At 51.5% G+C, this 14,269-nt stretch overlaps 1 protein-coding gene across 1 annotated transcript; it reads right to left on the bottom strand.

Annotated features, from left to right (window-relative positions):
* Nucleotides 1–1,029: 1,029 nt before the first annotated feature.
* On the bottom strand, nt 1,030–14,070 carry ARHGAP25 (Rho GTPase activating protein 25; the record flags this gene model as incomplete). Its single annotated transcript, XM_010084093.1, has 10 exons — nt 1,030–1,240; nt 1,913–2,490; nt 2,991–3,190; nt 3,670–3,791; nt 4,555–4,628; nt 5,857–5,989; nt 8,310–8,517; nt 10,828–10,947; nt 11,490–11,577; nt 13,839–14,070. Coding segments are annotated over 10 exons (1,966 nt in total), but the record flags the coding sequence as incomplete, so codon positions are not given.
* Nucleotides 14,071–14,269: the final 199 nt, after the last annotated feature.

Raw genomic sequence — 14,269 nt, 5'->3', positions numbered from 1 at the left:
CAGGCAGTGGGAAAACAAGCAGAGAACTTTCCAAATACCCACACTGGCGCCACGAGACCTTCGGGTCCGGTCCGTCTTTGTGCTGGCGGCAGGGAGAGACCCAGCACCATCACTGGGGTGCAAACCCACTTTTCCACTAAGGCGGCTGAGGAAATCCTGTTCGACGCTGATGAAATGACGAAAAACAAAAGCAGAGGCAGGAAATAAGTCCAGATCTGTTATTTTTTGAAAACCATCCATTAGGAAAAACGCAGAAGCCCCATTTTCTGTACCGGGTGAAGCTGCTGCTGGACTCCCTCTGCAGAAGGAGCTCCGTGTATGGAGGGGTGAAAGTGCTCTCCAAAGCCTCACCAGCGGCTGTGCTGGATTTATACACACGTGGCTGTAGGGAGCAGAGATTTCAAATAGCTGGACAGCCTCTTAACTAGAGAGGTTTTGATGATATTGTGATTTTATACCCGGAGCCTTGGTACGGAGGAGTGGTGCTGTATGAGACCTCTTCCCATAGGACTCGACCGGCTCCCTGGGCTTCTCGTGCTCTATGAGAGCAATAATCAACCAGATTATTGCCACCCCAGACCTCGAGGCTTTTCTGTCTCCCCAGATCCAGGATTTATTGGACTTTTTGTTCCGCTCAGAAGGACGGTGGGTGTCTCCAGCAAGGAGCCAGCCGGCTGGCAGGAGGGATGCTGGCTGGTTTCTTTTTGTAAATGTGTCCTTAACCTGAACTCCCGAGTGCAAGGTATTCTGATCGAGCAGCAAGAAGTGTTGGCCTGTTCTACAGGTGACCTGAGCAGCTGAAAGAGGCGTTGAAAAAAAAAACACACCAACAAAGCTAAAGAATATTTTTGAAATTTCCTGTTTTCGGAGCGTAAACCAGCCTCTAACTTCTGGGCTCCTTCCTCCGAACCAGCCCGTGGTCAGTAGCAGAACACTGGACGATACAAGTCCCTGGCTCTGAACCTGCTTGGAAATTCCTGCGGATTCGTGCAGCTGCATTCCAGGTCTGTGCACAGCTGGTGCCTTCTCCTAGTTGGTTTTGGCATCACTTTTGCTTGTGGATCTAGATAAGTTTTTTATCTCCTCCTCAAGCATCTTGTTTTTCGTCTCCACGTTCTCCCGTGAGCGCTCCACGTTCACCAGCTTCAGCTCCAGCTCCTCAGACCTCTTCTTCTCCCGCTCGATGTCCTGGTTCAGCCTCACCACCCTGGCCCACACTTCATAGTTCTCCTTCTCCAGGCTGCAAAGAGAAACAGAGCGTGGAAGGATTGAATAGGAAGAGTGCCGGGAAGTCATTGCTTGACTCTTAGGGAGTCTCCCCTCTGTGTCATGAAGCAATAAAATAAGCCAGAGGTTCTGTCCTCGTCCCCTGGCCCTCAATGCACACATAACACGATGCAATAAATCCATACGCACGATATAAAAAATATGGTAACAAGATCGTAGAATCATCGAATCCTGAAGGTTGGCAAAGACCTCAAGGGTCACCAAGTCCAACCGTCAACCCAACCCCACCCAACCCACCGACCCATGTGAAGATGTGAAGCTATGGTTACACCCAATAACGTAATAACGCTACTGCTGAATTCTGGATAGCGTAACGGTACGTATTGCGGTAATAACAAGAATTATGAGAGCGTAATTATTGCAGAAACATTGCAGTGCCGTACAATGACACAGCAAGAACTCTAGAGTATCAATATTGTGGTAATACAACGTTAGCACCGGTGTCAGGAGAGCACAGCCCATGAGCACCGACTTTTAGCTAGCCTGCTACAATGCGATATTTTATCATTAGTCGTTACTGTTACACTATTACTGGTAGTAAATAAATCTGTGCAACACCAGTGTTGTCCTAACACAAGCTGAGGACTTCACACTCTCCAGAAAGCAGCGCTGTGCAGCGCCTTACCTTTTAATTTGTTCCTCGTAGTCGTTTTTCTGCGCCTCCATTTCTTTTTCCAGCTTCAGGATCATGTTTTGCAGGAACTCCTTGCTCTCCTGCTCGGGCTTGCAGACCTCGGTGGGGCTGCTGGTGGGACCGGCTCTTTCCTTTGGCTCGCGGCTGGGACTGGGGCAGGGTAGGAATTCCTTATCGGAGCCGCTGCTCGAAGGGCTGGAGCCGCTGCCTTCCCCACCTTCCGCCTGGGAGGTAGGAACGGTATCGTAGGTGGAAGCCCGGTGAAGGTCGAGCAGCTTGAAAAGATCATGAGACAACGTTCTCTTATGTCCGTCGGGGACCACGGAGCGCTTGCTGCTCCCGGGGGAGCTTTTCCAAAAGTCTTTGGCGAATACGTCATTTTTGTCGTTGCCGCTTTTCTCTCCCGGAGGAGCAGCTGGCAGGAAAGATTTCCTGTTAGGTAAAGTCTGAGTTCTTTTCCTCGACTGCATTCTCCACATTCCCAGGGGGTCTTTGGAGGCGTTGTCTTCTCTGGGTGCACTCGAGCCCACAGCTGGTCCGGAGGCGCTGCTGGAAGTCGGGTCGTCCCTCTGTAAAACAGACCTGTGGCGTCAGGACAGCCTCCGCGAGCAGAGACGGGCTGCGGTGGCCGCTGTGACGGCGATACTCACAAAAAAGCACATTTTATCGTGCTAACAGGAATGGCCACAAGTTTTCCATAAGACATTGTTTTGGGTTGCGCCATTAAAATGAATTTTTTGCAGAGAGTCTTTTTGAGAAAAAATTTAATTTAATCCTCAATGTTTTCACTTCACCAGCATGAACTGGAAAGGTTTCATCTGTTCTGCCGTTTAGCTAAGAAGCTCTAGGAGCTTTCATTTTTCCCAGAACAGCAGATTTTCCACAAGAAAGTGGAACATTTATCTACGTTGTTTTCCTGATGTAGATATTCCAGGGATGACAGTTACGGCTCTTGACCCTATTAATAGCAAGAGCTCTTAGTGGCTCGCTGACCCGTTAGATCCCATAATAATTAATCAAATAGTTATTAAATTTATGTTTTATTATTTCCCTGAAGATCTAACCTTACCGTTTGCCTTTGGATCAAGCTCTGGGCCCTGGGCACCGCAGGGTCCTCTGCAGCATCCCAGCCCACGGAGCTGCGAGGGATTGGAGCTTTCTTGTCGTTTTTTTGGGCGGGTGGGGAGGGCGGCACATCCTTGGATGGGGGAAAGAGGTCTGCGTGGTCACTTATCATCACAGTCATCACTTTCTGGATCTGTGGCGTGCCTGGGAAAAAAATTCAGAGATCTGTCAGCAGCAAACCCAACGCGATGGGCTTCCTTCCACCTGCACTTTGGCCTTGAAATATTTCTTCTGTTCTGCGGCATCTGTCCTTGCACGTGGGATTACAGTTTGGCTCAGCTCAACAGTAAATTATTCCAGTTTCCTTTGTTTCTCTGAGAAGAACGTCACACCCTCCTGCTCCAAGCAAAAGAAAGATGACTTCATCAAATTCCTGAAGAGTTTGAAATCCATGGAGGGAACACGCAATGCAGCTTCTGAGGGGTTTCGTCACCAGGAACACATTTACAGCCCAATTAACGTGGCTTTGCCCTACCCCCATGTGCTTACTGTGCCCAGGCATGTGTCTGGCTTATACCCACGGGTCTATGGTAGAAAATTTTTAATTTCAAGATTGTGGATGCCGCTGAGTATTTCATCACATCAGGTGTTCCTACGCCAACTATTCCAGGAGCCCCTTTTACCTCTCATAATAATTGCGGGATCCTCTATCTTGGGTCTGATGAGGTTCACTCCAATCACCGTGGCCAGGTTATCCACACTCATCTTGTTGACGCTGGAGTTCAACTGTATTTCATGTAGAAACCTGCCAGAATCCAAGGGTAAATAATTCAAGTCAGAGAAGGAAAACTGCAAAAAAAACCACCCACTGGGATAAAATCCCGATTAATCCATCCAGCTCTTCCTCTGAGTCCCGAGGACACAAACATACAGTTGCCTTATAACTGCGAACTGGAGCTGGGTCTTATTGGTATCAGTAGAAAAACCACGATTTCATGTAGAAACCTGCCAGAATCCAAGGGTAAATAATTCAAGTCAGAGAAGGAAAACTGCAAAAAAAACCACCCACTGGGATAAAATCCCGATTAATCCATCCAGCTCTTCCTCTGAGTCCCGAGGACACAAACATACAGTTGCCTTATAACTGCGAACTGGAGCTGGGTCTTATTGGTATCAGTAGAAAAACCACGATGTGATGAGCCGCTCCCCCAAAAAAAAAAAAAAAGTCAAAAACGAAAGGAAAAACCCTCAGCTAATATTTAATAATCAGAGAAAAATCACCCAGGCTGGGGGAAACCTGACAGTTTTGTTGCACAAGGCTTTGTCTAGAAAAACCACATTTGATTTTAATTCCCAGGGAATTATGAGTGAGTTTTAGGGTAGGCTTTTACGCTCGGACATCATCACAGTGTTTATCCCCATGGCTGAAATTCTCCTTTTACGAAAGTCAGGACCTGGTGCCTCGCGGGGAACCAAAACCCGGCTTCCGAGGGCTCTCTCCAGAGGAGCCAGCCTCAGCCTTCGGGATGATGTTCCCAAGATGTTTATCCCTCCAGCGGAGGACTGACCTGCAGATGTAGCTGAGGAGGTTGTGGTTGTCCCTGGGAAGGAGCGACAGCTGCTTCAGGAGTTGCTGATGGCCCTAAATGCAAGGTAAGAAACAGCTCTGTAAAGATTCCCAGATGCGTACGGACTGAAGAGTGGCTCTCGGTCACTCTGTCCATCCATCCTTGTGCGGTCTCGCCTCTTGGCATTTGCTCACCTTGGAATTTCTCCAGTAGCCCAAGCATGGACAGGGAGAAGTTTTCCAGCAGGAAGGGGCAGCCCATGACCTCCAACAGTCAACCCAACCCCACCCAATCCACTAACCCATGCCCCAGCAGCAGAGGAAAGAGCATCACACATGTGACGAGCTCTTCGGAAAGAGCTGATCGTGCCTAACCTCCTTGCTTTCCTTGTGTAGAAACATTTAGGATATTTTTAAACCCAAAGATCCTGAAGTGAAACAATTTCCAAGAAACATTTGCCTTTGAAATCCAGGGCTGAACGCTGCGGCTCGCAGAGCTCATGCTGCCGAGGATGTCTGCCTTATTTTTTTGGGGTATAAGAACGGAATGTCTGAGTGGGTTTTTTGCAGCGGAGGAGCTTCTTTTCCACTAAAATCTCTTCTCTACAGTAACAAGTGATAGGACAAGAGGAAACGGCCTCAAGTTGCACCAGAGGAGGTTTAGGCTTCTGGCATTGGAACAGGCTGCCCAGGGCAGTGGGGGAGTCACCATCCCTGGAGGGGGTCAAGAACCGTGTGGATGTGGGGCTGGGGGACATGGGTCAGTGGGTTGGGTGGGGTTGGGGTGACGGTTGGACTTGGTGATCCTTGAGGTCTTGGCCAACCTTCATGATTCGATGATTCTATGATATAGTTAGGAAAAGACAGTTCCCATCTGTTTCTCACTTCTCACCCTCCCAGGTCCTCACTTCTTTCCCTGGTCTCACCCAGAGCCCTGCGGCGGCTCCGCTCTCAGCTGGGGCTGATGGAGGCTGCAGGAGGTTGCGTTTCCTTCCTCTCTTGGTTTTCACACTCGCTGTTTGCTGCAAGGCTCAGCAAAAAGAGGTGCTGAGCAGCACTTAGCTCTACTCCAGAAATTTAAATTTTAAAATGGATCAACCCATGTTGTCAAGATGGGAAACCCCACTGGCTTTGGGAGATTTTTTTAATTTTTTTTTTATTTTTTTTTTTTTCCAAGCTCAGTAATCACACAGCTTATCCTGGACAGCTGTGTATGCACCTGGCACCTCCAGCTCACAAAGCCCTGGCACTGCCACACAGCTAATTTTAAGGTCAAAAAGGAGAGAAATGAACACATCTCTACCTTGCTCTCATCCGCGTCCAGCGCCTGACCGCACAGCAGGAAATCCTCGTACTGCATCCAGGGTACCACCGGCTCCGGGAGCTCCCGCAGGTAGAGTTTGAACAGAGAGGCCACGGTGTGCACATCCGTATCCCTGCAACGCACAAAGGGAAAAATCCTGTGAAATTCGCGCCCGGCTGCTGAGCAAACCCTGCCCTGCTCCGGGAGCGTGGGATTATATCTCAACTCTGCGTATAGATGCAGGAGAGAGATACACTGCGAGGCCAAACCCAGCTGGGGGGATCCACAGGGCACCCCGAGCCGGGGAACGACCCCAGCTGGCAGGAAAATAAATGCTTGGTGGAGATTTTCCCCCCCACGGTGGGGCTGGCAGGTCCCCAGTGCTCATGCCCAGCCCGAGCCGTCCCAGCCTGCGTCCGACTCGTGAGGGTTTGCATGCGGAGATTGTCCGGCGCTCACGTGTTTGGCAGGCGCTGCGCGGAGCTGGAGAAGCTCGCCCGGGGTTTTAAAGATTAACAGCAATTACTGAAGATGTTCTGCCGGGACAGATGTTTGCAGCTTTGCATACCATTTAGTTTACATTATGTCAACAGGACACTGTCAAGACCGTAAGCCTCCCATTTGACCTACCTTGAAGTCACTAAACTGTTATTAACTTCTAGCAAAAAATCCCCCAGGTCATTTATTTTTAGGATTGGTTGGGGTTTTTAAAATACTATTATTTTTAACAAACGCACATAGCCGTAGAGGAATTTTTTTTTTTTCAGAGCTGTATTTTTTGTAGGGCCTATAAAAACACACCATTAGGCATCCTGGATGCCTGGGCTGCAACGGCAGCTTTTTATCCCTACTCACTCCTGCCTGTGCAAACCCAAACGGGCTGTGAAGATGGCACCGAAGGTCGAGCCAGCACCTTGCAGCATTCAGGCCACTGGAAAACACATTCCTGGCCTTTCTCCTCGCTGAGAAAACGTTGTGGTTGAAGTGCAGGGGGGCTGCGGTCACCCTGAGATCACCAGAGTGATGCTCACACCAAACCCCACAGCAAAGGGTTAACGCCGCAGGGTGCTGGGACCGTGCCCTGCTGCAAAACACCGTTCTGGGGAAAAAAAGAAAAATAAAGGCTTCACCTTCCTATGACCCCCACACAGGTTACAACAGGAAAGCTCTCGGCAGGACTCTGGCACCCAGAAAATAAGAAATATTCAGCTGCAAACCCAACGGCCGGGATGGTTTCTCTTCCAGAGCAGCCCGTGGCTCCGCCTGGCACAGCACGGGGATTATTCAGGTGGCCGTGCTGCGGTTTTTCCCCGCGAGGCTGCACACAGCGGGGTGAACACAGGAGTTTTGTGGTCAGGGACCAGCCTGTGAATACAGAGACGAGGCGCCTGCACTCCCCTTAGGCAAATTGTTTTGCACAAAAGCTTTGGGTGCTCCCCTCCCACCAGCACCCCAGGTCCTGCTGTGGCTCAGGCGATGCCGCGCGGGGCAGGTCCCTGCGTCTGCGTGGATGGGGCATCGCCACGGCCAGTGTCTGTCCTGTTCAGCATCTTTATCCGTGGCCTGGATGAGGGGATGCAGTGCTCCCTCCGTCAGTTTGCTGATGACCCCAAGCTGAGCGGGTGTGGATCTCCTGGAGGGTCGGGAGGTTTGCAGAGGGATCTGGACAGGCTGGACCCATGGGCTGAGGCCATTGTCTGAGGTTCGATGAAGCCAAGTGCCGGGTCCTGCCGTTGGGGCACAACACCCCCCTGCAACGCTCCCGGCTCGGGGCAGAGGGGCTGGAAAGCTGCCCAGCAGAGAGGGACCTGGGGGTGCTGGGCGCCAGCCGGCTGAACAGGAGCCAGGTGGCCGAGAAGGCTGTGTGCGTTAGGGTGTCCTCTGAGCTCCTCCGAGCTCCTCTCCTTGCTCCCCTTCTTCTAAAGCTCTGTCCTTGGCTGACGGGCTATGTGGGCTTTTCCCCTTGTCTCCTCCCTTGGCTGCTCCTGCAGGTGATAATTGCTGCGTGGGGCCAGGATTCTCCTAAATGCTTTCTTTTGTTTCCGTGGATCTTATCTCATAGAATCATTGAATCATTACGGTTGGACAAGACCTCAAGGATCACCAAGTCCAACCGTCACCCCAACCCCACCCAACCCACTGACCCATGTCCCCCAGCCCCCCATCCACACGGTTCTTGACCCCCTCCAGGGATGGTGACTCCCCCACTGCCCTGGGCAGCCTGTTCCAATGCCTCAGCACTCTTGCAGGGAAGAAATTTTTCCTAAATCTCAGCACCCTCTGACTCTGCTTTTGCCTCCACTCGGGCTTTCTGCTGGATCCTCTGCCCTTGGGAAGCCCTTCTGGAGGGAGTTTCCTGCAGGGCACCGCTGGGCTCCCTGGGGATGCTTTTCCCCAGATTTTTGGGATGTATGAGACCTAGTTGAGTAGGAGAGGGGGGAATCCAGCATTACCGGTCAAATGATGGCCTCTCCCCAGCATCGAACGCGTCCCTGAGCTGCTTCACCAGGTTGTCCTGCCCTGGGAGGCGGAAGATGCCCTCCTCGCTCATGCCGTGCTCCCGGATGAACTCGGCGCATTTCTGCACCAGGATGGGGACCTGCTGCTGCCCGAACTTCTGCTCGTAGGCCATGGTGTCTGCCAAGCGCTGGCCGAACACCGCTGGGGAAAGGACAGAGAGGTTAGAGGAGCCCGAAAGCTTTGCTAAAGGCACGTTACGTACCAAAATGCATCCTGCAAACGCCACAGAGGAGCTACGAGAGGTCTGCAAACTGGCGCAAAGCAGAGCTTCTGCCAAGGAAAAAACAGCAAAAGGAAACCTTGTTCCTCCTCCAAATAATTAACAGTTCTCAAATTATTAAAACCAAGCAGTGAGCTTTTTTTTTTTTTTGATTTTTTTTCATGCTGCTTGCCTGCCTTGGAGCAGGGTGTTGGTGCAGAGGGAGACAGGAACGGCAAAAGGCTGACGGGAGGGCGCGGGGAGGGAAGGCAAGCTCATTGCACAAACCTGGAGGATTTAGAAAGCGCAGGAGACCACCAAGAAATAAGAGAAGCAGCCTTGAGAAGATTTGGGGCTGGGAGTCTTCCTGATGTAGTTGCTTTTCTTCCCTCTCCTCTCACCCTCAGACACTCCCCAGCGCAAAGACGCGCGGTGCTTTGCAGCCAGCGGTACCTTTCCTTCGGAGAAATGGCTTTTTCCTCCCGAACTCCCAACCAGAGAAGAGCTCGGAGGTGGGAAGGCAGCAGCCTGCATCCCAGCTCTTCCTCCTCGGAGCCTGGGGCATGGTACGAGCAGATAAACCCCAACCCGAACTCGTGCTGGGATTTTAACGGCAAAGGCTCCCGTGGTCCTCTATGGTATCTTTGCCCCGGCAGTGCCGGCGGTGTGTTCACCTTGTGCTCTGGAGGCTGAAATAATTCCCGTGTATCTTCCAGACCGGGAAAATGTGAGTAAACACCTTCATCTAGGACCTCAAGGCTTGTCAGCACCTGCCTCATCACGGAGGTTTTTCATTGATGACTTATTTACACTTTTAAATAGAATCATAGAATAATAGAATGAATAATAATGAATTATAAACCTCTCACTGTGCACAGTAAAGGCAAATAGCTTTTTTTTTCTTCTTTTTTTTTCTTTTTTTTTTTTCCCCTCTGTTTTGGTAGTTGCTAATGAATTGCTTTTTTAATTGCAAGCTGGCAGATGTGTTGATCTGGGGATACCTCCCCACGCCCACGCCAGCTTCCCCGGCAGGTAACTCTCATCGTAGGGTGGCAGCCAGACCTTCCAAACCCCTCTGAGATTTTGGAGACGTCTTTACTCTTATTTCACGTTTTTCAGCGGCTCAGATCTTTGGTGTGCAGCAAGCTCACAACTCGCGGGGTCCCATGGGGCTGCTTCCAGGTGGGCTCTTGCCAAAACCTCCACCGTGCAGCGGGCGGCTTTCCCAGCTCAGCTTGCACTGAAGCCAACAACCCAACGCGTGACGTTTCGGAGGCTGATAACCTAAATATTGACGTAAAATGCAGCTCCATAGTACCTGACTTCTCTGCTGCCCTCAGGGCTCCCTGTACTATTATAAATTTATATTTTCTATTATATAAGGTCACTTTATCTAGCTGGAAGGAACTGGTAGCCTCCTAAGTTTAAGCAAGGATCAGGTGTGGAGCTGTTATTAGAGCCAGGTGGGGCAATGCCCTGAAAATTTCTGGCTCCTGCAATCCTCATTTCAGATGAGTTGTGCTGCCTGCCCCAGGGCACAGCACGTTTCAGTTTGGAGATGGAAAATACCAGGGTTGCAGACAAAAAAAACCGCTCTGTGTCGTTGTTTAGGTGAAGCTTATCTGTGCAGGATGGTCCATCCTTGGAGGAAAAGTGGCTGCAGTCACCTTTGCTGCGGGCTTCACCGGCGGTGGCAAATTTACGGTGAGCTCCTTTCTGGTCGATTCATGTTTTATATTTCCCTGGCCACAATTTTGTAATGTCACAAATGCCCAAGGGGGCTGGAAGCACGGATCCTGCGGCTGCAAGCCGTGCCTGCACATGGGGAGGGCGATTGCGTGGGCAGAGAAGATGGGAGCAGAAGGACCGGGCTGAGCAAGAAAAGCTGGAAGAAAAGCAAAGCAAGGAAACTGGCAGGTGAAAAGATTTTTCAATGCTTTATCCCTCATTATGAGTTGTTTTCAAGAAGAACATTTTCTGGGGTCAATAAGGCAATGAGGAATTTTGCAAAAGAGGTTGAAACCAGCCCAGAAATATTTATTCACACCTGGGTGGCATTTCCCTAGCGCTTCCCGTGTTTGCAGCAGACCCAACGCTGCAGGGTCGGGTCTAGGAGCAGGTTTTTAAGGTATCACAAGTTACAGTCACATTACATTTTCCAGTTTTAAGGGTTGATAAGCAGTACAGAAGTACTGCAGAGTGTAAGGCGGTAGGAAACGGGCTCTCCAAGAGCTCTCCCTGCTCCCCGTTACCTCCTGACGCTGACCCCAGCACTCGTCGGATGGATTTAACCCACTCCTCCATCTCGGACTGGGAATTAGCCATGAGCACACAGGTGTCCTGACCTGTCCTGTTCTGCTCTCCAGACACCCCTAAAAAAAATAAAAAAAAAAAAGAAAAATTGTGTGCATTTTTTATAGAGAGGATTGGAGGAGAAAAGACACGTTCTTCTTGTTTTCTTTGCTAAGTGCTTTTGGCTCCAGATTTCCCCGTTAATCACAGAATCATGGGATGGGTTGGGTGGGAAGGGGACTTAAAGATTTAGTTCCACCCTCTGCCACGGGCAGGGACCCCTCCCACCAGCCCAGGTTGCCCAAAGCCTCATCCAGCCTGGCCTTGAACCCCTCCAGGGATGGGGCATCCACAGCTTCTCTGGGCACCCTGGGCCACTGCCTCATCCCCCGCACAGGAAAAAAATTATCGCTAATATCTGAATCTACTCTCAGTTTGAAGCAATTACTCCTTGTCCTATCCCTCCGTGCCCTAGTGAAACGTCCCCCTCCAGCTCCGTGGCTGCGAAACGACGCTGGGAAGACATCGGAGCCAAGGAACGGGCAAAACGACTTGCCCAAATTATTTTGAATGAACAGTGGAGCCCGAAAGCGTGCAGCAAAGAGGAGTGAAGCATCCTCACCTGGCATGATTTCGAAGATAAATTTCCCTCCTTCCTCTGGGTTGCTGGCCACCTCCTTGATGGTGCTTCCCTGCAGAGACACGCAGCCCTAGGGGAAAGCAGAGCAGGGGCTGCAAATACCCGCGTCCCGCCTCGGCGGGGCCGATGCTACCGTGTTGGCGGCACTAGGGATGGAAATCCTCGTTTCAGACAGACCCCAGCAGCTCCTGGCCTGTACACACACTAAAAATGACTTTTCCAACCATAAGGGACACTTCTTAAATGCCTGGTTTTTTCCAAAGAAGTGATTCTCAGAATGGGAAAACTGGTTATTTTGCTCTTTCCTTTTTTTTTTTTTTTTCCTTCACTTCTCATGTTTTTTTTAACCCCTGTTGGGAGCGGAAGAAGAAAGTACGAAGGAGAAGGGACCTGGCAACACAGCAGAGCATCCTGTTGGTGCTGCACCAGAGCAGGAAAATTGTTCCTTTAACACAGCGTCGCTTCAAACCGAACCCAAAGTTTGCAGGAGGGGATTGAAGAAAAAGGGAGGGAAAATTTTAAATTAAAAAAAAAAAAAAGAGAGCAAAGTGGAAATCCACCATTTCTTTCGGACCTTCCTTTCCCCAGCTGTTGTGGTGAACGCGGCAGCTCGATCGAACGGGTGGGGAGCGGCCGAGGCAGGCGGGGGCTGAGCGTGAGTCAGCGCCGGAGCCCTCCCACGGCAGGAAATGAGCCTGTGCCGCAGAAATGAAGTTTCTTGGTGGTTTCAGGCTCCTGAAAGCCGCTGAGGACTGCGAGCAGCGGCACCATCGGAGCTCCACAAGCCTGAATTGCAGCCGTGTCCATCGGGATGGTTGGTGGGACCAAAAAGGTTTGAAATGAGCCAGGATGGTGCACGAGGGTCACGGTGAGAGCTGCCGTGAGCACTGTGAAGAGCGATAAGATTTTTGCAGCACTTTCTGTTCCTACATCCCATTTTCAGCCGGGCAGACCGCTCCTCCCCGTCACCCCTGACACGGGGCAAAGCCAGAAATAGGAGCTGGGTCCCGCCAGGCTCAGCCCTGTGCTTTCAGCTTGAGGATCTGCTCGTCGCCTTCCTCTCACCAGCGTTCTCTGTCTGGAGATCAGTTTTGCTACCGGTCACAAATTGCGCGGAGAACGGCTTTTCCAGCAAAGGGGAGGACGTTTCCCAGAAATTTCTCAAAACAAGGAAAAGATGGTGGGTATTGAAAAAGTAAGATACAGTATGGAGGAAATGGTTGAAAAACTAAAAAGTTACCCATGCAAATTGGGAAAACAATCTGATTTCTTCCCGGCAGGTGTTCTACAATGCATACCCTGAGGAATGGTTTGTGGAGTGAGACGGAGGGCTCGGTGCAGCCGGGGGGGCTGGAGATGGGATGATGGGTGTCAGGCACCGGTGCAGACGTTCACACCCTGCCCACGCGCGGGATCACACTTTGTGCAAAGGGATGGGTGCGCATCGCGCTCTCCTGGGGAATCTCAAAAAAACCATCAGGACGGCCGCGCAGCGGAGCGTTCGGCACGTTTCAAACCTTTTCCCTTAGAGGAAAAGGCGCAGGGCAGGTTTCCTCCAGCCGTGCAGAGCGGGCACCAACTGCATCCACGCCACTGAGCCTCCTGCAAAGGATGGGGCTGGGATGGGACACAAACCCAGGGGCTGGAGAGAGAGATTTCCTTTCCTCATCCCTCCGGCCGCTCTCTCCTGTGGGAAGAGGTCCTGAGGAAGCAGCTGCCCCTCGCTGTTATCGGTCCAGCCCACAGCCCTGCCGTGGGGTCAGTCTTGGGCAGATCCTGGAAGTCCTGCTTGTTTTTTTTCCTAAACTCATCCCATAAGCTGCCTTTCCCCGCCGAGTGCGGGGCTGAAACCTCTCTCAAAGCTCCTGTCGCCTTGTGCACCCCTTGCTGCACCTGCCGCCACTGAAACGGTGTCGTACCGAAATCTTCTCCCCCCCAGCCTGCTTCTGTTGGCTTAGAGAATGACAGCAGCTTTCCACTTAATCACAGAATCACAGAACCATGGAGGTTGGCCAAGACCTCAAGGATCATCAAGTCCAACCGTCAACCCAACCCCACCCAACCCACCGACCCATGTCCCCAAGCAAACGTTTGGTTTTTTCCCAGCTCTCCAACCCTTGGGCACAGAGGGACCAAGCCCCCAGGAGGGTTTGTAGGACCTGAAGAATTTAAGTGCATTGCTGATCGAGACGTCTCACCCCTGCTGCTGCCCCGAGGTGGGAAAAACCTCTTTAACCCCCTGCTCCACCCCGTCCCAAACCATTTCCCTACGAGCAAAGCTGCAAGAAGGGGAAGATGCGGGACCAGCAAAGCCCAGCAGCCTCGTCCTACCTGTGGTTTGACATCATCCTCGTCCTTGTAGTAGTAGAGCTGCTGCCCCTTCAGCACAAAGTACCGCTGCTGCCAGTTCTTGACGATGGACCGCTGCTTCTTCAACCAGCCGATCTTCAGCGGCCGCTCCAGCGGGTTCGGGGACGCCGGCCGGGCGCCTGCTGCCTCGCCGCTCATCACGCTCTTGGAGCGAGCTGCCGAGGAAAGAGAGGGACGGGCTGGTGGGGACGAGCTGCCAGCAGACCCGCGTCCCCCCGGCTGGTTTCAGGCACAAGAGCAGCTCTCTGCCCCTGCGCTGAGCAAGCTGGCTCGAGGTTTCAGAGGAAGCGGCTGCGTATCTGTCAGTATGTGCTTCCTTTTTCCTGCGTGGGAGCAATTGTCTTGCAAGTGAGAAGAAAATCATTAGCTTTTTTTTTTTTTTTTTATTGGCG

This window comes from Pterocles gutturalis, unplaced genomic scaffold, assembly GCF_000699245.1.
Source record: "Pterocles gutturalis isolate BGI_N339 unplaced genomic scaffold, ASM69924v1 scaffold25950, whole genome shotgun sequence".
NCBI lineage: Eukaryota > Metazoa > Chordata > Aves > Pterocliformes > Pteroclidae > Pterocles > Pterocles gutturalis.
This window is presented reverse-complemented; position numbering and strand designations above follow the sequence as displayed.